The sequence below is a fragment of the Halichondria panicea genome, chromosome 11 (genome assembly GCF_963675165.1).
Source record: "Halichondria panicea chromosome 11, odHalPani1.1, whole genome shotgun sequence".
Lineage (NCBI taxonomy): Eukaryota > Metazoa > Porifera > Demospongiae > Suberitida > Halichondriidae > Halichondria > Halichondria panicea.
The window spans coordinates 3,791,376-3,816,690 of record NC_087387.1 but is presented as its reverse complement, the minus strand read 5'-3'; the positions used below and the strand labels follow the sequence as shown (position 1 = coordinate 3,816,690).

The following is a 25,315-nucleotide window of genomic DNA, read 5'->3' as shown; positions in this document are numbered from 1 at the left end:
CTACAAGTCTTGAATGAGAGCTGCAATTATTGCAAACAATTATTGCAATACAAAATGCCGACTAAAATAGTAGCAGTTTTGATTTTATCATGTTTCTTTCATGTATCTTCATAATTATTATTTTCATTCTTAAACAAAACTAGAATTAATCCTCATACAAATATATACAGTAGACTTCTTTTGTCCTGCAAGGAGAGAAAAAGCTAACCAAAAAACTCATGACACTATACCGTAACCTTAAGCTTAGACAATACAAACATACGTAACATGTGTACATTGTACGAATGTTTACATGTATAATAATTATACGTACATTACGTACATGTACATGAATCTGACATACCTGTCCATCACACTGGCAGTTAGCGTCAAACTCCACATACTCCCCATCCTTACTGTACATGCCCACTGCCTCTTTGGTAGAAACACCAGATGCATCCTCTGTGAACTTGAGGCTCGACATGCTGTCAAACAACTTGGCCAGATGACGAGAAACCTGCAGCAAAGGGATTAGCAATCTATTGAGGCACAGTACTGAATGGGTGTGGATGCAAGTGGTCCAATCAGAAATAAAATTATTCATAAACTTGTAAGCATGCATGCATACTACACTGCAGGAGATACAATATGAGTTTGAATCTTTAGCAAAAGGGAAAACTAAAGTCCTAACCACTCTCAGTAATCTACAGCAGTCCAACAAAGTACCACTAAACTCAAGCTACATAAATAGTACATTTGATTATGCAAGTGTAATTTAGGCGTACATGATACTGTACATCCAACTACGGAGCTAAAATAATACAGATACTAAAATAATACTGACTGCAAAGTGACAATTGACTCACCTCGACTGGTTGGTTTCCTTTAGAGAGGATATCTAAGAGGTCTGCAGAGGAGACAAAGTAGAATCTTGGGAATGCCAGTCTCTTGGTCTCCAGGTACTCAGCAAGAGCCTTCTCACAGATGGCCAGTCTGGGTGGAACAGTTAGAAGTTATGCTCTATAAAGCCTGTTTACGTGCTTATAATTAAATAATACTGTGCACTTCCATTACTGGTACATGTATGTGTACTCCGAGAAGCAATAAATAGCTGTTGTAAAACTACACGTAGCAGTCAAATGAAATGGATTATTCACGTATGCGAATGAATTTACTTCTTTTGTTGAGTACATGTACATACATGCATCAGGACTAACCTTTTCTGCAGATCTTCCAGCTCATCAAAAAGACCTTGTTTGTTACACACCTTCACTACATTTGGAGTGTTCTCAGCATCTTTCATTAAACCCTGAAACAAAAGTGTGTGCAGTTTTTCAATACACGTACGTATTACGAGTACCTGCACTGCATGGTACTGCAACCATCAAACAGTTACACATGTACCTACAGTACTCCAGGTACTCCTTTACTATTAAGCCAAAATCATGCAACAATATTACTTTACCTTAAAGTCTGAGTCAATGGTGTCAAACATTTTGGAGTGCTCGGGCAGCTGAGTTCGAATATCTTCTGAGCTGAGGAAGATGGACTCGAGATGAGACCAAGTCCTCTGTACTTCAAACCAGATAGTGATAACTGAGTCAGAGGTGGACAGCTTCTTTTGCCATTCAGATACTTGCTCCAAAAAGTAGCCAACAAACTTGGACGTCATCATGTTTTGAAGTTGTACCTTAAGAGCGAGCATACAATGTCGTAATTATTATGCTTAACAACATACACATACACTAGTGCGAAAATGTGTACCTAGCTATATACACGTACATGAAGTGTGGATTTGGTATATAGATGGATTTAAAGTGAGTTCAGTTACTTGTAAGAGTGCAACCTAGGTGCAAGCAATGTTCACAAGCAAATTGTCGTAGACCTCATAGATTTGCATGTATACACGACACAACATTATACACTGTGATGCTAACACCAAGCAGTATACTGCTACATTGTACAATACGCATTCTAGTCTTTAACAATTTTGAGGATGGACACTTTAGCACTATAGTGATGGTATGTAACTGCTGGAGGTAGATCTTCATGACACTGTAAGTTAAGACATGCAGTCTCAACCTGATTGTCTTCCAGTGTTTCAATAAGCTCTTCGCTGGCCCCTATCATCTTGACCCCAGTGCTGGAGTGGGGGTTGTGGTCGAACTCCATCTGTGCCCAAGTCACGTCCAATTCCTGAACAATCACAATAGCAGTAGGGATGAGCATGACAGTTTATGTATACAATTAATTTGAACACAAATAGTCGAACAAATTTTCTTAGCAGATAGAACGAGTACGTAGACGGCAGGTGATGTTTGGCGTGTGAATCCACTAGTACAAACTCGAGAGCCCACCTTAAGAGTCTTCTCCATACTCAGTTCCTTGGTGGACTTGTCCACAATGTTGCGCACCTCATCCTCAAACTTATGCAGGTTAAGGGCCAGCAGGTCAGCCAGGTTAGTCTCATCAGACATCACAAACTTCACCTACATAAACATAAACGGTAAAATCACAGACATAGTCAAATATAGTATATGAAGTACAAGGCAACCACAGTCGAGAGTAACCTAAGCAGACTGTAATCCAGCATATACACGTGAGTAATTATAATGAGTCTATCTAACTATGAACCTGTGTGGCATTCATGAGTTGCTCCCAATGCCTATCTCTGATGGCAGGGTTTTGCAATTCCCCTACGGCTCTCAAAGAGGTCACCATGTTCTTGACCATCGAGTCCAGTCCATTGAATGCATCCCAGGCTCGCATCTCCTTGTCCAGACCACGAATGTCCTGTCATATTAGGTAATTAAACTACATGTGCATGTATAAACGTACATGTGTATGTATGCAGTAACAGTACTTAAGATAGTTATCCACAACACAAGTACAGTGACAATGTGAGCCTAAATTGTACACGTACGTAGATTATTAAATGCGCTTCAGAACTCTCTATTGTACACTTGTAAATAAGGCAAAAATAATCTCAACTACAGAAAGTTGTCTAACCATAGCCAACCAATGTGCGTTAAATTCTTGCATCATTACTAAATGTATGACAGTTTACATGCAAGTAGTACTACCTTGACAAACTTTCTGCAGTCTATTTCCATCTGATCCACATTGATGTCACACCAGAGAGTGGTGTTCCAGTCAGAGAAGCTGCTCTTGACAAGCACTATCATGTCCCACAGTGTCTTCAACATGATTACTTCCCTGTAGTATGTAGAGTTCAAAATGACACATGTTCTTTATGAATCTTATGCTAACCAATAGTAAGTCTGTTATAACGAAGCAGAACTTAAGGTTAGTTGTTTTTGGCTAGCACAGTTAGGCACCTGACCTCCACTGAAACCTTTTTTTTGCGTATTTTGTAAGCCATTGGACTTTTCCTTCATGATTCATATGCACCCCCCATACTAACAACCATTAATTCCCTACCAGTAAGTTCTTACCTCACAACTAGTACAATGACAGCACCGCGGGTGCTGATCCTCGGTGGATGTGTCAAAGCTACATAACATAAAGCTACTAGCTATTGCTAATACACATGATATCATAATGAGCATGTGTGCATTAATTTTACTGCATTGCAGGCTAATCTGTAATCACAAGGAAACTCAAAGACTGGGATGATCGACCCTGATTGATGCTAAAAATAGTAAAAAGGATGCTTGGGTCTAGTACAAAGTCTAAATTTAATGGCTGCATTAGTACATTACATTAGAGCCTTGCAGCTCTCCTCTCACTCTTGCAGCTACCAATAGCTAGCGTTCTAGTGCAGAGCTAACTACTAAGTAGAGTAGCACACTCCACGGACAAGTTTTGCTACGCACTCTTCTGTGAAAAGGCTGCAATAAGATTCCAAACAAGCAAAACTAAGAAGCATTTCTTTGCAAATCCACAAATCTACACACACTACAGTATACCTCGCTTGCGCATGCGTACCAAGGCATAATAACATGTACATATTATTGAATATGCTGATACTTATGTACCTTTTCTGAATACGAATGTGATTAAGTACTGAATCTTTTTTATGGCATTGTCAAAAATCAACGAACACATACTTTCTGCATGTCTTGAGTTGCTTGTAGTCAGGTACATTGACCTCAAAGAGACTTGCCGACTGGGATAGTTCTTTCATCTGCGATTCCATTCCACCTACGCTCCTGCTAGCCTATAGGGGAATGAATGCAAGTACCTAGATAAAATAATATCAGAAACGTGTGTTTATCGAAAAGAACTTATGCCTTAGTCTGGGGGGACTCGCAGCATAGTGTAAGCTAAGCTACTAAATGAACTCAAGTTCAACTAGATAATTATAATTCAATACATCAACTAGAGTACTATAACGGGCAGAACTCTCAACACTAGTCGGGGTTGTATAAGAGTATTACAGTGGAACTTCCATAAGACGGACACGGACACCAATGGAGAACATCCTTTTGGCCGATAAAGAGAAGTAGGTTTCAATTGAACTACGTATATATGCTCAATTCCTGTTGCAAATGAACTTTGGAGATTTACTAACGGCTTCTCTATAGCTCATACAAGCTTTGAAAAGCCTGTAGGGACGAGCTATATACAGCTAGGTTTTCACAATTGTGTAAAATAATGTTACTCGGCAATAATTTTCTGGATGTGGCTGTCTGTTCCGGGAAGTTATCAATTGCTAAAGCTGATTGGAGACTAGAAAGCTGTTTGTTGTACAGAGTCGAGAGGTGGCCGCTCTAGTAAATAGAGGCTCATTGGAAAGTTTATTTAGAGTCGGAGTCCACTTCTTCATGTTCATTCGTATCATGCTTTAATCATGCTCATTATCATAGAGCCAAGTGTAAGCCTCGATTTGAGGCCGCGGGTGGGCGTATATTCGAATGAAAGCTCACCCTTCGCGATTAAGCGCCCAGTCCCCTAATAAGCCTAAACTTCTTGCAGAAAAGGGTGGGCGTATTTTCGCGAGGGTACGGTACATGTGGGCTGCCACAGCACACATACAGTATGGCTCAAGAACTAGCTGTGCAGTCTAGAAATACTAGCCTGCAGGAGAATGCCAGGAAAGATATGGCAGGAGGAAGTGTTATTGAAAATATGATAAATGAACCCATGCCTTTGTCTGGGAGGGGGGGGGGAGGAGTGGGACTCGCAGCATGGCGTAAGTCAATCGCCAATGCACTTAAGTCAAACTATGGATAATAGCCCACAATGACTGTGTGACTGCAGTTGTATAGCTCCGTTAAAATGACTACCGTATTATTAGAGCATCAAAACATACGCAAACTTTGCGAGGGTTGATCAATAATTAATTATTAGCGAGACCATTTCTACACTACAAATAGTCACGAGATTGGTACTACAGTACCTGGAGTGACAGGAAAGCACGGTTACAAATCTGAAGGTGTAGCTGGTTACTGCTATCCACAGAGACGCTGCCAAGCTGATGGAAATACGCCACTGTACCGTGCAAACAATGGTGAACACTTTTACACACCTGACTTGAATGAGGTGGTTAGAGCAGTTGAAGGTAGTTACAATTTTGAAGGAATTGCTTGCTATATTGGTGCGTAAAGATATCCAAGAGCAGAAACAAGAACAGTTAGAGACACATGATATAGAGCTACGTATGCAGTCAGTCTAAGATAAGTAATTAATGAATAAGACTATTGCGGTACTATTTGTATGAGTATGCAAATGTATGTATGTATATACATTGTACACAGAACAATAGTTGCAGCTTGGTGGTACGTGTACAGTGCAATAGCTCTCAAATAAAAGTTCCTGTTGCGTTTCCGTTGCACGTATCGTTCCGTTTTCACGGAGTCAGAAAAACGCAAACTGAACGGTAGTGTATTATAAAACGCACCGTAATACGTATACCGTTCTACGGAGAAAAAACAGATGGAATTTACTGAGTTAGCAATAATATATCTGTACGTACTAAGCTAGCTACAAAAATGTACCAACTTCTCTAGTGTAATCCAGCGGCATATGAAAAGCACTGGGAATACTGCACTTATAATTATGTAAGGTTGGAAGAAGATAAGAAAGCTGGCAGTAGCAAATCAAATCAACTTAGTTTGTTGTACACTTCATACACAATCTTACAATGTCATATGAAGAACAAATACATGTAAATAATATAAACTGAATGTCAGTAGTCTAACTACATGTAGATCTAGCTCGATTGACCTTGCTTCCTAGGGGTTCTGCACCTGCTCTGTAGCTGTCCGTGAAGGATGAGGATTCTTTGTTTAGTAGAACAGTTCACCAACTTGATTTCTTGGAACACTATAGCCAGCTACATGTAGCTACCGTACGACTATCACGCAGCAAGTATAGGTTAGTACTCAAGTACAAGGGATGTACAGCTAATGCAACTCGAGCCCGAGGGCATGACGTAATAACCTGATTGCGTAATAATTTCAAGGATCATATCTCAAGGATCGTTACCTTATGGACCAATCAGACTGCAGGATTCTACCCGACCCCATTGGGAATCAGCGCGCATCAATGAACTCCAGTTTGTTATACAATTATGTAAAAGCAATGCAAGCTAATAGGGTGGTGCTTTAGGTTGCATCGGTCTTACGTACATCCTGAGTAATATCTACAGGTATATTGACCACATCCTGGTAATATCAATATCACCCAGGCATGTACTGTATTTACAACCGTAGTACTATCCTTTGATGTCTGACCACAATGAGCAATAAGGTAGCATATACGTGCGATTGTTATTTCGGAATTGAAACGGGTAATTTCCGCACCGTGTTAATTTTTAATAGAGCTGGACTTCTGTTTTCGTTCTGTTTCTACGTGAACCGTTTTATGCAATTGAACGGTACTTTTATATGAGGGCTACTGTACACATTACTAGACTTGTGATCCAACTCGACCCATACGTATAAAAAAAAAAATACACAGTACAACACGCATGGTCTTACTTTATCAATCCTGCTGTAGACATTATCCAGCTTAGCATCAAACTCAAAGGGAGAAGTATATCTGAATTTCTCTCTGAACTCGTGCTGTTTCACGTCGAAGGAAGCGAGCTTCCTCCGAATAATGCCAACCTCTGTGGCCTGTAGAGGAGCCACTGCTTGCTTCATTAACACAGCCTGCTTCTTCACATTGTTCCACTGCTCTGGAAGCTCCTAGAATGAATAGTTAGAAATCATTTACTATAATTATGTAGTTAGAATAGTAAGTTTTAGTTGCCATGACCCCAGACTCAGAAATGTATACGTAAGCAATACTAGTCGGCACTATACTAAACATGTGGGTAAAATCATAGTGTAAAGACTAGCCTCAAATCCAGGCCAATTAAAATACGGCCTGGTACTTATTGCATGGTCATAGTGCGCATGCGTTAGTGTATTATCCAGAATCTGGGGAATCCCCTTTTTCTTTCTCTCATTTACTTTCTATCTACATACATCAGCATTGCTCTCTATTGCGTTGTTCCAGAAGGCTTTCATACTAGTCTGAAGCCAAAAGAGGCTCTCATCTACCTCTATGACAGCTGTATAGTCTCTTAGCTTAATAATAAATGTGTACAGGCTATGGGAAGTGTATGGTGCTTCTAGCTGCTACTTGCGAAGAGAATCCGGCTATAGGACCATCATAGACGTAGATGAGAGCCTCTTCTGTCTTCAGACTAGTGTTTAAGCCTTCTAGACCAACGCAATAGATGGCATAAGCCACAGCTTCACGGAACTCAGTCATGGAGATGAAGTGTTACGGAATATTCTTAGTAAACAAACTAATTTACGGTATAATTTACTAAGGTTTTACGTTCGTAGTACGATTGATTACTCATATTCTGGATAATTTGAAGCGCATGCGCACTATGCACCCATGCAATAGGTACCAGGTCGTATTTTAATCGGCCAGGATTCTTGGCTATGTAATGACCTGTACTTGAAGATGGACATCATCACTCAGCTCCTGCCCGTACGTCTTGAGCAGCTCGATGGTGGCTTTGAGAGGTTCAAACATGTTGTCAGCAATTGTTTGCTTGTCCTTCACTGCCATCAGGTGACTCATCATCTGAACAGAGAACAGCATACATAAATTTGGAGCGATAACATTAAAACAGGTATGTACTGTAGTTTTCCTCTCTTCATATACAATACGACAAGTACATTTATACAACAAGGACTTGTAGCAAACACATCTACATGTACACAGCAAATTTCATATAAAATTAAGCTAGTGTATTCTATCAGTTATGTTGTGATATAATCAACGTACATCAACTAGTCCATCATAGTCCCCCTCCTCGACCTCTAGTCCCAGACCAGTCACAGTTGTCTTAATGAATAACTCAAGGTCATTCAAACTAGGGAAAGGAGCGATTTTGAATTATATAGTCATAATCATACGTACTGTACATGTACAATGGTGGTGATAATTATACTGATCAGTAGACACACTTCAGGATATAATGTACAGTATGTATGTACTGATTACCTTGATGTAACGTGGTCAATGAGGTGCTGTTTGAACATGTACGACCATCTCTTGACAATGTTGAGCAGACCTTGCTTGAATGGCCTCGAGTCAATTCTGAACCACAAATTGAAGACGGTGGTGCCCTACACACAATCACATGTACAGTAATTTATAACAATAAACAACAATAAACCAAAATTAGAACTTCATGGAATCTCTATCGAATCTGGGTTGTCACAGCCACCTATGGGATTTTACAATACGAAAAAAAAGCTTCTATATATCAATATCATTACTTCCATTACGTATGCAATTTTTGTAGGTGATATAGCCAACCGAAACATTCAGAATAGTGACACCAGCAGGACATGAAATTCGAAAACAATCATAACCCTCTTCTCACCTGAAACTGTTCCACCTCTGAGTGGATCTTCTCGTAGCTATCCACCTGCTCGTTGAACTGGTTCAGACTGGGAGGAGTCTCTGGTACACCAACATTACCAGCCTCCTCTACCTAACATAGCACATGACAGGATAACTCGTTATACAGATTGATTTTAGGGTAGCTACCACTGTCAATTCAAGACTTCATAATTCTATTCATTTATGTCGTACTTATATCAAGACCACACACGTAAATATGAACAATGTTGCTACACATGTTTGATTGTGAACCCTTATAACTAGATTAGCAAGTTAGAGGCCGTAGATTACAGATATTAAGGTACAAAAAGTGGCTAACAAAAGTGAAGACATTAACCCAAATGAAGATGTAGTATTTGGTTATGGTAATCAATCTTCAAAGGGAGATGCAATACTGCATGACTATAATACTACATGTGTGTCACCGTACACTGCAGTATACTGTGCACAGTACAAAAGAATACAACAAAAACAGCACATCAAAAATACCTCTTCCGGTGTGAGGACGTGTCCATAAATTAGAAACTGTCGTAGGAATTCATTGCGATCATCCACCCAAAGGTAGGCATAGTTCTCATAGGATTGGCAAAACTCCATACTCTGAACACAAATAGAATAAATGTACACACTATTGGGATAAACAGTAAAAATGAACACATGTAACATACTAATGTACGTATACAAGTATAGCCGCTAAGCGGATATATTTCGAGAGTATAAACATTAGCGTTTTTCGCTGAATAACCATGTACTGCGAACATTTATACCCATGAATATTAATCTTGCATGGATACCATGCGCCAAAATGCTGATAGTCCAGGAAAGTTATATTCTTGAAATCCTTTCTAACAGTCTTTCTGCAAAAGTTTTATGTCCTCAAAATGTACCCGCTATAACAAATGCAGGAGTGAAAATTCGTAATTCCAAAATTACAGGAGTGAATGTACGGTACTCCAATGTAACAGTTAGAACACACACTCGCAATTGGGGTGCGTGAGATGCAGGGTCAGATGAACAAATTTGGTACAAATTGCTATCCGTACACCATTGCCCCACTGTACTGACACCACCACCACTCTTGTAGCTAAATTAACTTTCACAACTTCCTTTCTGGGCAACTATGCATACTACTGTACCCTCGCAAAAATAAGCCCATCTTGAATAAACGCTCATCCCCTCTTTTGCTTCAAAGTTCTTGCACGAGGGTATTTTCACTCGATTATAAGCCCACCCAGAATAAGAAGTTGAGCATGCGCAGTAGCTGAATGCCACATGTTCACTATTAATTTTAGTGAAGAAAGGAAGTTTTAGCATAGATTAATGGTTTTAGGTAGTAGCTAGTAAGACTATACTCCTTGCTGGACCAAGATCAGACATATAACTTTCTCTGTATGGATCTGTTTGCCCCTGAAGATGTATAGATCTATGCAGGGTACAAGTAGTCCTATATGCTGAGAAAGGGAAACACAAAGTCCAAGAAAGTTATCATGCACACAGGCTAATTTTGCAGGTTACTTTGCCTTGGTTTTCAAAAATAAAGTACCTGATAGGTGCTCTGTAGGAGTATGACCTACAATCCTTCGAGAAGTTTCTTCTACATCTGACATCAATAAGCAACAAATAGAGTCATGCAGAGTCCACTTCTCCATGTTCATTTTCTTGTCATGCTTTAATCATACTCATGCATTAGTTTATAACATTGTTGTTGTCAATGAAATGTTCATACTATGTATTAAAATGAAAATACAATAAGAATTGTCATAGAGCAAAGTGTAAACCTCGATTTGAGGCCGCGGGTGGGCGTATATTCAAATGAAAACTCGCCGTTCGCGATTAAACGCCCAGTCCCCTAATAAGCCTAGACTTCTTGCAGAAAAGGGTGGGCGTATTTTCGCGATGGTACGGTACCAGATACTACATGATTGTATAGAGAGATCACTGTAAACAATCGTTACAGCACTGACTGTTCGTTCACCTGTGTTATGGCAGATGATACACGGGACAGTATCTCATCCTTCATGTCTGAAAGCTCTGCGATCTCGTCCAGCTCAGCCAGGTAGTCAGGTTGCTGGTGCTGCTTTGTGAGTCTAGGCATGAGCGTGCCAAACTTGAATATGTCATCAATGAGACCTTCCACAAGTCTGTAGAATCCATCCGGGGCATCCTAGAGACATGTGTACGTGTGAGTTACAAAAGTATGTATATGTCTAGTACAGAGAGACATGCACTATTTACCGATGAATTTCATAATCAGGTAACACGTACTAAGTGCTTACTAAACTTAGTACATGTATATTGCAAAAATTTAGCTAGCATACATGTACACGAATTTAAATGGCTCAAATTGCAGTGTCAGGCTTAAAAAATGCACACATTTATTATGCGAGCCCCTTGCTACATGTACAAACGTATAATTATATGTACAGACCTGCTCTAGGGTTGGTGTTAAGAACATGTCTGGTGCTTGCAGCTCCAATTTGGCCTCTAGCAGTGGTCCAGGTAGATCTTGCTTCTCCTTGTCTGTGTTGAAAAGGAGGAATTGTAGAGAACAGAAGAGGCAGTTGAAGAATCCGTCAAGCACGATCCCATCTAGGTATTGAATGTAGTTGCCCCACTCCTCAGATTCTTCGTTAGCCTGTAGAGGAAAGGGGTACAATTAAATGTTCCTATTGTAAGCAGTAAGTTGGTCCACCCTCTAAAATTGGACAGAGACCTCGAAACCACACTTACACACAACAGTCCACACTAAGACTCCCGGAAGTGTGTATTATACAGTTCATTTGCCAATTTATATGGCCCCTTATGGGAGTTAATGATATTCATAGTTCGTGGTAGTAACAAAAACAGTAACACTCCTTTTGTCAAGGATAACTTTTCATCAGAAGGTGCCTAACACTATTAAATGATATAGAAATAATGCTGAATAAATAAGCTACTGAATGATAGTGATAAGAAGGAACTGAATAGTTACATTGAATGAAAGAAAACTAATTTTTTCTGTGACTTTGATTTCTGGGCAAATCAGTACTGGGGGTGCTGGACAGATACAGATAGGCCTAGACTATAGACAACACTAGTAACTACAAGTAGACCAAATAAGAACACTAATGACCCAGGTTTGACTAAGATACAACAAAGTAAACATTGACAAAAATGAGTAAGTTTAGCTCTTGCCTACTTGCAACTTGAGTGTCCAGAGTTCTTGAAACTGCCTAGATAGCTAATACAATGCTAGAAGTTAGTCTTCGCAAAGAAATAAACAGCATCCGCTTTGCCAATATTTTTTTATAGAAGGTCTTGTGTACTAACATTGGCCAGTTTATTGAATATATCCTGTTTGGGCTGACTTTGATTTCTGGGCAAATTAGTACTCCCCAGTTCTGGATCCTAATTTTCCTGTGGCCAGTTCATGAATACTATAGCTACTAGTACTGTGACTCTGGAAACTGGCTTGCACTTCAGGACCTGGGTACGTATGCTGGAAAAACTGAAAAAGTTGTTTCTTTATCCAATTCTGATAGTAAACAATGACGTAACAGAAGCCATAATTAAATTTACGGAGAATTACTGTAGTATTTACAAGCCACAAACAGAATTGTTATGTAACCACAAGGACATTTACTCACTATGATGCAAAACCACAATTACATCATTTGAAGCCAAATTTGTAGTCTTAGTGTAGACTAGCCTCGGTCCCAGGCCGATTTTTTTTTAATAGAACGAAGTTGAAAAATACGGCCTGGTATATTGATTGTATCTGGGCGTGGCAGGAACCGGAAACAAAAGCAGAGATTCTTTACATTTTGTTTCCTGCTTTTTTTCTGTAATACTAAAGGTGTACGTAGAGGCATTTTACTCCCGTAAAAGTTACAGTAATGTAGCTCCGTGTCATGTTCTCAATTTATAGCTAGCTAGCTATGGCATGCAACGCGTTGTCTTGTTTGAAGCAAGATGGCCTCACTCTCATGGTAGAACAGGCCCAGGCTCTCAAGCTCCTGTTTGAGGGAAGGGACGTGTTTATCTGGTTCCCAACGGGGTATGGCAAGTCTCTCTGCTATATCAGTTGCTACCCTTTTTAATGGACTACAAGCTAGGTAGGACCAAGGCTCCTCCTGTTGACAAAAGTGTTGTTCTTGTTAATTGTCTCTCCCCTTGTATCTCTCATCATGAGACTCATGATTGACCAGGTCAGGAGTCTAAACAATAGAGGTGTTTCTGCTGCCATCCTCAGTAGCAATAAAGGAATCGACAAAGATTTGGTTGCCCACTGCCAAAGAAGTGTCTTCTGGGAAGTATTTCCTGCTGTATACTGCCCCAGAGGCTGTTGTTGAAGACCACTGTTGGAGGATTCATTTTTTGTTGTACCACAGAGTCAATTTGCTTTATGTATTAAAAAACCACGCCCAGATTACGCCCAAATACAATCAATACCAGGCCTAGTAGGCGACCTAGCGTTCAATTGGAGACGGATCGGCCTGGGATCGAGGCTAAGTGTAGACTAGCCTTCACCGGCCTTCATAGGAAAGAAGGCCTGCTATCGACTGCTTGCGCATGCACCAAGTTATTGGATATTTTTTCCCGTAAAATTTCCTATAATACTGGATTCATCAGAGAAAATATCTTAAAAGTCATACACAGAGCTGTATAGCTAGCTAGCTAGAGACAGAGCTGTGTAGGTTTGTTGTACCGCTATTTTCTTCTGATAGAATCAGTAGCAGTAATAATTATAGCAGACTTCACCAAAGTTAGTGTTAAATGGGCGTGGCCTGTCCATATAGGCTCTTGTCAGCTTTCACTCCTTTCAGACGATCGTCATCCACACTGTTACAGGCTGTGAGTCTTTTGTTAACATAGCAGGCTAAGGGAGTAGCTATCAGATAATGCTATCCAATGGGCTAAAACCTTCAATCGAACTTTCTATCTACTTCCTTCAATCCACTTCCGTTCGTTGTGATGTCATAGTTTTACTGAGCATATACGATGTTATCCAAAGCCCCCAAATACCGGGGGGATATTAGCGCATGCGCAAGCAGTCGATACCAGGCCCACTTCCCTAAGTGAAGTGGGAAGTGCGGCCTGGGATCGTGGCTAAGTGTAGACTGACAATGTCAAAACCGGAGTGATTTGCCGGAACTTCTAATATATAATTATTTTTTGATTAAGCACCCCTCCTTGACTAAATGCCCATCTCGTTTAATCACCAGGGGTAAAGGTTCAAATTATGTCATAATCTAAAGTGTACATTGGTTAAACACAAGTTGACGCCCCAGTAGTACAGTATGTTCTAGTTCTGGGGCTATAGCAAAGGAGACAACAAAGGAGACAACAAACCAAAATCAGCTTTCTACTTTAGTGACCCTTTTCCATTGTCCTAGTACAGGATCACTTCCATTGCAAATAAGTACCTCGAATAAAGGTAGCGTGTAGCTAAACAACCAATCAATGGACTAATATAACCTGTGGCCGCCCACGCACCTCGGGTTAATAAATAAGCATCCCGAGCGACTATTATAGGGGACAAAATACAGTAGCAACACTGCTTACTCAAGCTCTTAAGACTCAATTACATACCTGAAAGTAGTCTAGGTTATGCTTAACCAGCTCCAGGATCTTCTGACCATCAGCTGTGACACGAGCATAGCGGTTCTTGCACAGAGTCTCGCGGTCCTGGTGTGAATTGTAAAATGTAAGTACATAATTCACAAGACATAATGTACATGTGCATAGCGTTACAAAGTAGCTAATTTGAAGTTAAATAACAACTCAGTGCAGACATTAATTATGCTGAAAGTACATACCACAGGACTCCAATAGCAATAGTTGGGTTATAATGCACATGCAAACAAGAACTCCAGACAGAGATGTATACAAAAGCTTGTACTGTCATCCAGACGGTTTTCTTCACGCTACTGACACTACCTTTTTAGTACAATGTCGTCCGTCATCAAACTAGGTTGATGTACACTTTACAGATGTGTATGCACGTCCATTTGACCATGCATGATTCTATAATACTTCCATGCACAAAGTACATACAGGGAAGACTAAATACACCTGTACAAAGAGGTCGCGCTTTCACATGCAGTGACAAAAAAGCGGCTTACACACCTCAAGATAGAGTAGAGTGTCTTTCTTGTCCTCCTTCCTCTGATAGAGAGGTGTCTGACTCCAGCCGGCCATAATAGTGCGCATCAGCTCAACGTTGGCCTTGGAGAGTCTAACCCGTTGCTCTAGATCGCGCACCACATCCCTAGTCTCCTGAATGTACTCCCACACTCCTGTGGATCAGAGGAGACATATTGACAGACAGCCACAATTCACCGATTTATTGTGAGTGTAGCCGTTTGCTAATTTACGATCTAACCATAGTACAGGTAGTCTCTATGGAGCTCTGAAATGGTTCACTACGCAAACTAAAATACAGGCAACCTCTGTAATCCTTACGAAACTACGAATATACTGCACATACCTTCACTGGTCCAGTTGAGCGTTGTGATCGCCTTCTCCAGTTTCTCATCAATAGCCGACAATTGCTCCTTTATCAGTGGGAACTCCACCTCTATCACTGTCTCTCGAACACTGGAGACAGAGATACGCATTTACTGTACATGTATAATTATTGTATACTGTGTTAATAACTATTGCCAACCTGATTTATGTATGTTTGAGGTAGATGCACATGCATAGCCAAGCTAATTTGTTCACACTACGTACTACTATGGTTAAGACCAATAGAAATGGGTATAAAATCTTCAACCACCCCCTCCCCCTCAAGGGTATGACAATTAAGCCAAGAGTGCACTTAAACACTACAAAATAATGTCAATGGAAAGTTTACGTACTACTTAGTAACTACAGCAGCAACTACGCATTTGCCAGCTCACCAGTTGTAAAGTGATACAATGACATCCAGATTCTGAGTGAACATGTTGTAGGTGTCGTTCTGAGAGAATACACTGAGGGCACGCTCTGGGATGGGCTGATGGGACACCACCCTCTGACTAAAATACTTGACCTCACGTAGGAGTGCGATCAGCTGGAGGTACAATAATACAAGTACAATGCACTCACAACAATTAATACGTACTGTACACATTTCATCACAAAATCTTACAATTGTGGGACTAATCACACAAAATGTGATAAATGTACAGTAGTCTAGGCTATTATAACTAGTGTTCAAGCTGGCGCTGTGCTAATGCCTCTCGCCATGTTTTTGCTTTCGCTCAAAAGTATTAGAGTGTTATATTAGTTTCTATAATGAATTTTATATTAAAGTTAGCTTATCTATATAAAGTCACTGAGAAGAAAAGACTTATTTACATGCATCTATTGTTGTTATTATTTATTGTATTATGTGGCTTACCAGGACCTCAAGAAAGAAGAAAATTGATTCTTCCAGGATCTGTAGTTCAGTGTATATAATATCTAAGAAGAAAAGACCTGTGTACATGCATATTGTTATCTATATTGTTATATGGTAGTGTTTTGTGGCTTACCAGGCCCTCAAGACAAAGATGATTCTGCCAGGAGGATCTGGATCTGGATCTTGGATATTATTTTCTCACAGAGCGCGCATGCGCATTACATCCATAGGAATAATTAAAGGGTGTGTCCAAAGAGATCACTACTGCTAGCTAGCTGTTTTAACAGATATTTTCTGAGTATTGTAGCTAACAAAAAGCTAGCGCTTTAGTACAAGGCTAACTCATATGTTGAATAGAAAGTTTGTGCGGACAGATGATGCTATGAAAGATTCTGAAGAGACTGCAACAGCCTTCAATGTGAGTCAAACTAGCCATAACTCGAGAAAGAAGCTTTAGTTTGCTAATCCACGAATCAAAATCCAAGAGAACGTGGCTAGAAGCCTATAGAAGCTGATAGCTTTCATCGCATTGCAACCGTTGAGCAGTTACAGCTGGAACAGATACACAGACACACAGACACACACACACAGACACACACACAGTCAGCTTTACCGTATCCCTCGTGCGGCTACGCCTCGAGGCATAATTAGGTTAGGATAACACAGTGAGAGCTACATGAAAGGAACTGAAACAAAAGGATGCACATCAGTACCAAAGCATCATAGCAGATTCCTTTTCGTATTGGACAATGAAGGAGCCAAAACAGTCACGTACAGGCATCAGGTGAACAGCTTGCTAACAAACTAACAACTCTCTAGTCAAGAACGGAAAAGCTACCAAGGCCTATACACATTGTACACCCCAATTAACCTCCCTGTTATCACCCCTGAGTAGTAGCAATACCATACTGGTTGAGGCTCCTCTACCTGTGGGTCAAAGTTGACTGAGAGATGAGAGCCGGTACTTGCCCTGAGCAGTAGAGGCTTCTCCAGGTTGATCTTGGCCACCTCATCCACACCTGCTATCCACTCCTGATATACTTCAGCCTCAAGCCTGCATCAAGTGGACATGTAATTATACTCCTAAATTACGATCTCCAACATTTATCAATTCTTGAGGATAACACCAATATATCCAACACTGTACTGTGTACTGACTTGACTTTTCATACACTTAAGAGGTAAATGAGCACAACAGATATGTGTACAACTGTGGAAATATATAAGCAGACTCAGTGCAGTTGATCCACACAGAACTATAGACAACGTAAAAACTGATCACTCTTACTTCGCTATGAGTGCCATCATCTCAACATGCTTTTGAATGACCAGCATGGCTTCAGCAGTCTCTAGGGTGCTGCAGGGGTGAATAAGCAACAACACTCACACACTTGGAGATAGAGCAGCTAAAATATTACACAAGAACATACGTACATATATATTGTACATGTACATGCATATGTAAGCACATGACAATTTGTACAACAATAGTGGCATAATGTTTAATGCTTATCTGTAAGCTAGCGGCACTGCAACACAGAACATTACAGATACAGTAGAACGTCGATTATCCGGACACCGATCCACCCACATAACTGATAAACAGCAGTGCCACATGGTTGTCTGCGCATGCGCAGAAGATAAGCAGGCCTGTCTCCATAGCAACAGCTGCAATGCGCATGCGCATTTATGGACACGCCCATTTTCTGAAAAAGATAATTGCCCAGCCAGATAATTGAGGTTCTACGGTAAAGTTACAAATGTATACAAACAATTTGAGCACTGTAGTGTAAGCACAAACAGAACCTCTTCCTTACCCATTTTCAATGCTTTTGAATTTGTCCATGCTTGAGTTGACCCTGTCCCTGAGCTCCTGGCACCATTTGAGAACACCAGCTGCTCGAGGCATGTTCTTGTTCAACACTGGACCTGGGAATCCAGACATCAATGTACTCTCATCACTAATAATTCTACATGTCTTTAAACAAAATAAGTTGCCGGTACTTTCGAAGTAATAGGTTACTGCTGTACATTAACATTTTCAGCAAAGGGCCATAAAACAATCTATTCCGTCCACCCATCTCTAGTTATTTCACTCGGACACCATACAAACAAACTGTAAAGCCTTAACACAAATATTCACTGACTTAACGTTACAAAGACCATCCAATGAATAAATTCCAACCACATATTCAACTACATATTCGTACCTTGGGGTGTGTTCATTAGTGCTAGTTGTCTGTCATAGATGCTCTTAGCCTGGTCCAACTCCTCGTCACACCACTGCACTAAAACAGGGTACTTGTGATTGAAGTCACTGCAGATTATCGGACGTTCTATCAGAGTACCAACCATGTCCAGAAGCTGAGCAAACGAGAATACATAAGCGACTTAAATAAAGAATGGCACAACATACACTCTATGGACATGAACACACACCTTGCAATACTATAACATTGTGTTTTAGTTTACTGTATGTACTTATTATACAACCTAAAGACAGCTTAATCAATTATTGTATTTGATCCTGAAGCTGGAATAAATGTCGAGCATTAGCAGTGCATATACCTTGAAGGCAGCTTCACAACCAGAGCAGTCTTCAAAGGCTCTGCAGAGAATGGAGCCCAATCGCTGGTCAAACACTGCCACACTCTCATCAAACAACAACATGTCTTGGGAAAATTCCTGTCAACGAATTAAAGAGAAATTAAATCTGTACAAAGACCGGATACGTAAACATGTCAGCACATGCATATATATGATGTATAGCAAGTAATATCTTTCCATTCAAACTTCCCTCACCTCTTTGTCAATATTCAGAGGGTCATAGGTGGTGTTGTTGAACTTATTTTGCAGGTCCACAAACTCAGTGAATATCTGCACGACCATGACACTCAGACTGCCTCCTTGCTTCCCTCCAAACACTATCTTTTCAAGCTTCAGGAACTCAACGACGGTCTGAAAATAGGTCTACAAAAGAAAAACATAATTGTATGACTATTGCATTAGATCTACGTAGGAACTCAAGAAAATGAGAGACTACACACGCAAACTGCTTCTCAGATAAAGGTACAAGTACAAGTACATAGTACTTCATACTTCATGCTGGCATGATCATCAAACAACTAAATCATGTCACTATCCTTGCTTAATCATGTCCTTTACCACAAATCTCACGCTTGCAGTAAGGTACTCTCACCTCAATGGTGTACAGTTGCTGGACGAATCCATCCAATCTTGAGAAGACAAGATCAGGTTGGAAAGACCATTCAACCAGTGGCACTTCTGGGTCCTTGAAATATGTAGGCAGCATGTTCTTTCTCTGAGAAAATGAGCTCTTGTAGGACAGGCATACTTTGAGTGCATCTTGTAGCCTATCAATGCCCTCCTCTGGATCGACGTGAAGGATCTCTTCAGTTACATAGCCTCGAGTCTGGGGGAGGTAATGATAACAGTCTTTCCACATGGCTAACTATTAGTTGACAAAGTACTACACGTAGCTAGTTGAGTGTGCATGCACCTTTTAAAAAATCACATGTACTGTTGTATCGCATTTCTGTCTGTATAATATTTTTGAATTGGGGGGGTTGCGACCTTTGATTTACACCATTTATGATTGGTGATAACTCACAGAAAAAGATTTTCTATTATACCAGGAGTGCATGAATCCATGAACAGTTTAGGATAATCATGGGGGTACAATCAGGAGCACCTTGATGTACTCCTGGGTACAATCACTACGATTACAACACAACCACAGACACAATGTCATGCACCTGCCTTGTCAACTGAGTACAGTAGCTATGGCTTACAACTACATGTACGTAACAGCAGTAGGGCACATAATTAGTTGCAGTACGTACCCCATACCTTTTACATACGTATCGGACCAGACCAACCATTACTAATATATCATAATGAAAGTGAATAATTGTTCTCTGCACTAACTCACAATGGTGACAAGTTGGTTAGACATCTCCTGCAAGAGTACAACAAGTCTGGCTGGCTTTCTGTAGTGTTCAGAATGTGCCCATATTAGGCAGACAACATGGAATATGGCAGGGAACTTCCGAGGCAGCTCCAGAAAATCACAATCGTCCAAATCCTCATAGTGTCGACGTAGAGCCGTCAGGTGGATACTGATGTCCCTCGCCTCAATAAGAGCTACGTTATATAACCACAACAATTAAAATAGTTACACATACAGCATTACTCTATAATGTGAGTGAGCGATGCGAATGAGCCAAATGAGTACATGTATGTTGGAAATTTGCCCTGGAAAGGATCGTGATTTCTGAGTACCCGTATAGGTGATTGCAATCTTAAGATGCTCGCAAAACATTGTACATGTAGTAATACGGTACATGTACAGACATGTCCTAACATGTGTACATTTTACTTAATTCATCAGTCTTAGTGAATGCACATAATACGTAATTAACTATAGGTCGATCTATTCAATACACAAAATCGACATAGATTTGTACCCTTTGGATTCTTCATAACTTAGTAATGAGCACATACATACATGTACATGTATTTTAGAGAGGAATAGTACATAACGATTATAACTCTAGTAGTAAGAATGAATGCAATATCAAGTACAAGTTCAATAACACGTATACGTACAGTAATAACTGTCACTGTAGAGAAAAGGCTCACCATCATTGACACTTTCGACCATTCCTTGATACGCTGGGTAGTAGCTACTGACACTGACCTCCAGCAACTTGCTCATCTTAACCACCTTGGACACACTCAACTGCAAGCAGTGTAAACAAATAAACAAGCATTCTATATTATATATCTGACACCCACTGATACTAGGCAATTAAGTACATGAGCGTGTGGAAACTAGCAATTTAATGTCTACTGAAGTTAGTAACATACTTAAGTTGCCATCCCGACCTACTACCACATCCCAGCCTTCTGCGGTCAGATATTGGCTTTCTTTGATAGTTAAGAAACACCATTGCATTTACACTATATTATTTGTATTATAGTGCATTGATATAGCTACGTACATTAATATATACATTATGTGTAGCAACATAACTACATGTACATAATTATGCTCCTTTTAAAAAATCTTACCTGTTCCACAATAGACTCTAGGTCATCCCAACGAGCCTTCCAGAAGTCGATCTCCACTAGTGGCCCGGGATAACTGCCATCTAACAGTGCTTGAGCTGAGCGTTTCTTGAGAACATCTCTCACTTGGTGACACCAGTCAATCACCACTGTCTCGATAGAGTGGACCAACTGCCTCTCAGGAAGGGGGCCACTGAAGTGGGGCCAGTGTGATAAAATTATTGTTATATCAAACAACATAAAAGTACTAGCAAATGTTACGTACACATATTAAAATGAAACCAAATGCCTCAAGACATTGAAAGGAATGCCATGCACAGATATTGTAAGGTCTCCAAGCACACAAGCACATGGCTGATACACTTTTATAATGATGGCTAGCACAGGTTACATGGTTGTGCTCACCCTTCTTCAAGAGAGACTGATTCAGCAGCCATCTCAGCCTGTGGTGACATTGGGAGCAGTGTCTTGCCCTTCACCTGACCACTGACCACTAACACATCACCCTTCAGACCTCCTGCACACACAAAGAGAGTTAGAGAGAGAAATAGCTATATCACTCTTCAGGTGATTGCAACCTCCTACATGCAGTAGTTGCAACCTCCCATAATTGATCCATTCCCCAGATACCGAAAATGTCTCTATACACGTATATACATGTATAGAATATTCATAGCACCAATTGTACACTGTTATTACACCTCGTGACAGCCTCTAGGGATCACATGAAGTGGCTGCTCCTAAGGGTCCTATATTTGGAAGCTCCACTATAATTATTACCAACACCCATATCTCAGGACTAATTCTCTAAAGAAGGTGTATTTCATACAAGCGTACAAGCTGACTCATAATGGGTTGGTCCTGTACACTAGAAGCGCAGTCTCGAATATTATATATCGCCAATAGTACCGTATATCTTCTAATTTATCGGACACTTCTAATTACCCGGACACTCTTTTGGGCAATTTTCATTGTTCTAATACAACGGACACTCCAGTACTTTAATATTACATTTGTTCTAAATATCCGGACAATACCTTGAAAAGTTGAGTTATCATTCACAGACGGCAAGTAAGACTTAGAGTGCTGCAGTTAGATAGCTTGAGTAGCTAGTTTTAGATAGCTAGTGCAACTATTCAGTCGTACCCTGTTCTATTAAACTTAGCTAGCTCGCATGCAGCTGCTTGCTTGTTCTAATTATTCCGGACACTTAGCATGCTCTATTCCAATTATACCCGGACAATTTCCAAAATAATTATTTTTTACTGTCCGATAAATTAGAAGATATACGGTAATATACTAATAACATGCCTGTGTGTTTCATCACAACTTGTGAGACAACGTTTGGCCAGAGAGAATGGTTTTCATTGTTGCTGAGCATGGGTACCACAAGCTGCAAATGACACAAAAAAGTCACACTCATAGCAACACAATTCAGGCAAATTCATACAGTACCAACCAGGGTGTCATACGGGGAGGGGGGGAAGGGGATATCCCCCCCTTTTTTTGAATTCAGGTCGTGACTGAGTGTCAATAGCTGGCAATTTTACATACTATAACAGGGTATTGAAATAACAGTTGACCTTTTTTTTAGCAAAATGTTCTGGTTATAATTACTTTCCTTATTCCCCCCTCTACTTCAAAATCCTGTATGACACCCTGCCAACTAAGACTGTTTGTTAATACATGCAACCGACCAGAATCTAGTGTCGTTCCCAGGCCGATTTTTCTCTAACGTACCGGACGTTGAAAAATACCGCCTTGGTCTCGATTGCTTTGGGTGTTAGTGTGCATGCGTAACCGTATCACTTTAATAAGCTCCTACAGTAACAAATTTTGTTTTCAACGGGACGACTGAGTTCCATGAAGCTGTGGCTTATGCTCTTAGTTCTTTAGTTGGTTGAGACTTGAGATCGAAATAAAGAAGAGGAGGTTCTCATTCACTTCTACACTGTCAGAAAATTTAGCTACCCAGATTCAAAATGGTTTGCCAGAGTGTATAGCAGCAGAGAACACCTCTTTTGCGTAATTTATTCTGTAGAAAAACTCCACAAACTTTACCAAAACAGGCCAATTTTCATAGTTACCGCATGCTAAAGTATAGCCTCTTTTGTGATAAACTTAGTTCCCTACTGTACAGTGAGTGGTGCAAGCTGCGCTGTGCTAATGCCTCACCATGTTTTGCTTTCGCTCAAGAGTGTTATGATTAGTTTGCTTTGTGTTTTCATGTAATTGTTGACAATCAACACATAGTAATTATAGAGTGGAGCTTAATAGAAACAGAAGTCTATCCGATGGCTTGATGAATGATCTTCAAGGAAATAGAAGCACATAGATGTGCATCGTAGAAATTTAATAAATTTCCACTCCATGAAATGAGGTGAGTTCACAAGGGCTACTGGCATGCACACAGCTTTGCAGCTCTTTTATGCTAACAAACAGCTAGCGCTTTAGTGCAGGCTAACTCATAAGTTGAAGAGAAAGTTTGTGCTAACAGGCGAGTCAAACTCTAAAGTTTGCAAATCCACGGATCATAAATGGCTAGACTAGAAGCCTATAGAAGCTGTTAGTTTTCGTCGTTGCAACCGTTACAGGGTGGAATAGATACACCGACACACACACACAGTCAGCTTTACCGTATTCCTCGCGCGGCTACACCTCGAGACATAATTACTTCCAGATTGGATAAAAATCAACTCCAGCAATAGATGCACTGAAACAATTCTGCATGCGAGGATTTTACCAAGGAGTGGTACTCACAGAGTCCACTAGTGTAATGAGCTGGTCCAGAGGTACTGCTGACATCTCCCCGCACATGACCAAACTATGAAACTTGCCCTTTTTCACCGGCTCTTTATGTCTGCATGCACAGGTAGATCATAATTATGTAACAGTACGCACACGAATATACATTCTTAAAAGGGGGTTCATTAGTTTTGTGAACTGTATTACATTTTGTCAAGTATGCAAATGCAAAGAAGATGCGCCCGTTTGCAACTAGCAGTATCAGATATGAATACCATACCGTTTAACAAAGTATATAGTTTTGTTCCTGAGAGAGGAAGGGAACACAGCAGCACACTGAAGAGTTCCTGCTGAGCTGAGGGATATGAGCAGGACCTGTGAGTCACCCTTCTCAAGAAACTTAGTTAGCATCACTACATTGTCGTTCACAGTCATAAACTTCGACCACTTGTCCTGTTTCAACTGGGGTAAGAAAAAATTCTATGCTGATACCTTTCCCTCAGCTCTATACGAGTAAACTATACCTTGAAAGTCTTGAGGGTGTAATCGGAAAAGGCCTCGAACGTGGAGTTACTGCCCCCGGCCCCTCCATCGCCACCACTGGTCTCCTCAGCCATCAAGTGCACAACAAAAACCTCAGCACAACTGAAAAGAAGGCAGAGTGTATGAACTAACTGTTGCATGCAAGCTATAAAACTCTCACATTTCTTTGTGCTGGTATCCAACAAAAACTTAGCCCAAGTCTTGAGAGCAATGCGAGCAACTTCAGACAACACTTGACATTGGAACAAAATAGAAAAGTTCTCACTGTGTTCCCTAGGTGATGATCAGCGAAGTGTGTCAGATTGTGTTGCTTCCGCCATATGGTCATCCCAGTGTGCATGCGCAACTTCACATTATCTTTATAGATATATCTGAGATCAAACCGTAGATAAAACTTAGTTTTGCCTTATGGGGGGGAAATGTTTTTTACGAACAATGGCTGACATGATAGGATGTGGGACTGTCCATTTTGCAGCAGTCTTGAGTTCAATCTAGTGGGGTCTAAAGGAGAGGTACCCAGATGGTGAAAGGACAAGATTGAGTTATTCGACGTAACAATGAATTTCTGGTCGCAAACGACTTCACTAAACATTTCCTGGGTACCAAGTCTTTTGTAACTATATGATCCACCGCGTCAAGGATATAAAGAAGCTCTATTTAAAATGTATGAGACAAATTAATCCTGATAATTATGATGTGATCGATCGTCCCTCA

The 25,315-nt window shown here is 40.4% G+C and overlaps 1 protein-coding gene across 5 annotated transcripts in view; it reads right to left on the bottom strand.

The window, feature by feature from the left end:
* LOC135344344 (dynein beta chain, ciliary-like) overlaps positions 1-24,919 on the bottom strand; it is a 159,880-nt gene extending 134,961 nt beyond the window's left edge. For 2 of the 5 annotated variants that reach the window (XR_010397420.1, XM_064541522.1), the window contains exons 1-37: positions 24,762-24,919; positions 24,583-24,703; positions 24,339-24,520; positions 24,074-24,173; positions 22,625-22,706; positions 21,719-21,830; positions 21,317-21,506; positions 20,885-20,984; positions 20,175-20,386; positions 19,422-19,655; positions 19,025-19,192; positions 18,791-18,907; positions 18,433-18,586; positions 18,040-18,151; positions 17,511-17,579; positions 17,150-17,276; positions 15,741-15,892; positions 15,326-15,435; positions 14,965-15,134; positions 14,428-14,523; positions 11,285-11,491; positions 10,832-11,020; positions 9,346-9,456; positions 8,837-8,947; positions 8,452-8,576; positions 8,233-8,320; positions 7,894-8,028; positions 6,924-7,133; positions 4,050-4,159; positions 3,063-3,195; positions 2,614-2,772; positions 2,337-2,468; positions 2,062-2,175; positions 1,445-1,669; positions 1,197-1,288; positions 846-972; positions 344-496 (exon numbers count right to left, since the gene is read on the bottom strand). Coding sequence is in view for 4 of the 5 variants with exons in the window: in XM_064541522.1 (XP_064397592.1) it covers positions 344-496; positions 846-972; positions 1,197-1,288; positions 1,445-1,669; positions 2,062-2,175; positions 2,337-2,468; positions 2,614-2,772; positions 3,063-3,195; positions 4,050-4,159; positions 6,924-7,133; positions 7,894-8,028; positions 8,233-8,320; positions 8,452-8,576; positions 8,837-8,947; positions 9,346-9,456; positions 10,832-11,020; positions 11,285-11,491; positions 14,428-14,523; positions 14,965-15,134; positions 15,326-15,435; positions 15,741-15,892; positions 17,150-17,276; positions 17,511-17,579; positions 18,040-18,151; positions 18,433-18,586; positions 18,791-18,907; positions 19,025-19,192; positions 19,422-19,655; positions 20,175-20,386; positions 20,885-20,984; positions 21,317-21,506; positions 21,719-21,830; positions 22,625-22,706; positions 24,074-24,173; positions 24,339-24,520; positions 24,583-24,675 (5,001 nt within the window). In the remaining variant the exon portion in view is untranslated. The remainder of the gene's footprint in view (positions 1-343; positions 497-845; positions 973-1,196; positions 1,289-1,444; positions 1,670-2,061; positions 2,176-2,336; positions 2,469-2,613; positions 2,773-3,062; positions 3,196-4,049; positions 4,160-6,923; positions 7,134-7,893; positions 8,029-8,232; positions 8,321-8,451; positions 8,577-8,836; positions 8,948-9,345; positions 9,457-10,831; positions 11,021-11,284; positions 11,492-14,427; positions 14,524-14,964; positions 15,135-15,325; positions 15,436-15,740; positions 15,893-17,149; positions 17,277-17,510; positions 17,580-18,039; positions 18,152-18,432; positions 18,587-18,790; positions 18,908-19,024; positions 19,193-19,421; positions 19,656-20,174; positions 20,387-20,884; positions 20,985-21,316; positions 21,507-21,718; positions 21,831-22,624; positions 22,707-24,073; positions 24,174-24,338; positions 24,521-24,582; positions 24,704-24,761) is intronic. The other 3 variants (XM_064541519.1, XM_064541520.1, XM_064541521.1) reach the window with 2 other exon arrangements.
* Between the last annotated feature and the right edge of the window lie 396 nt (positions 24,920-25,315).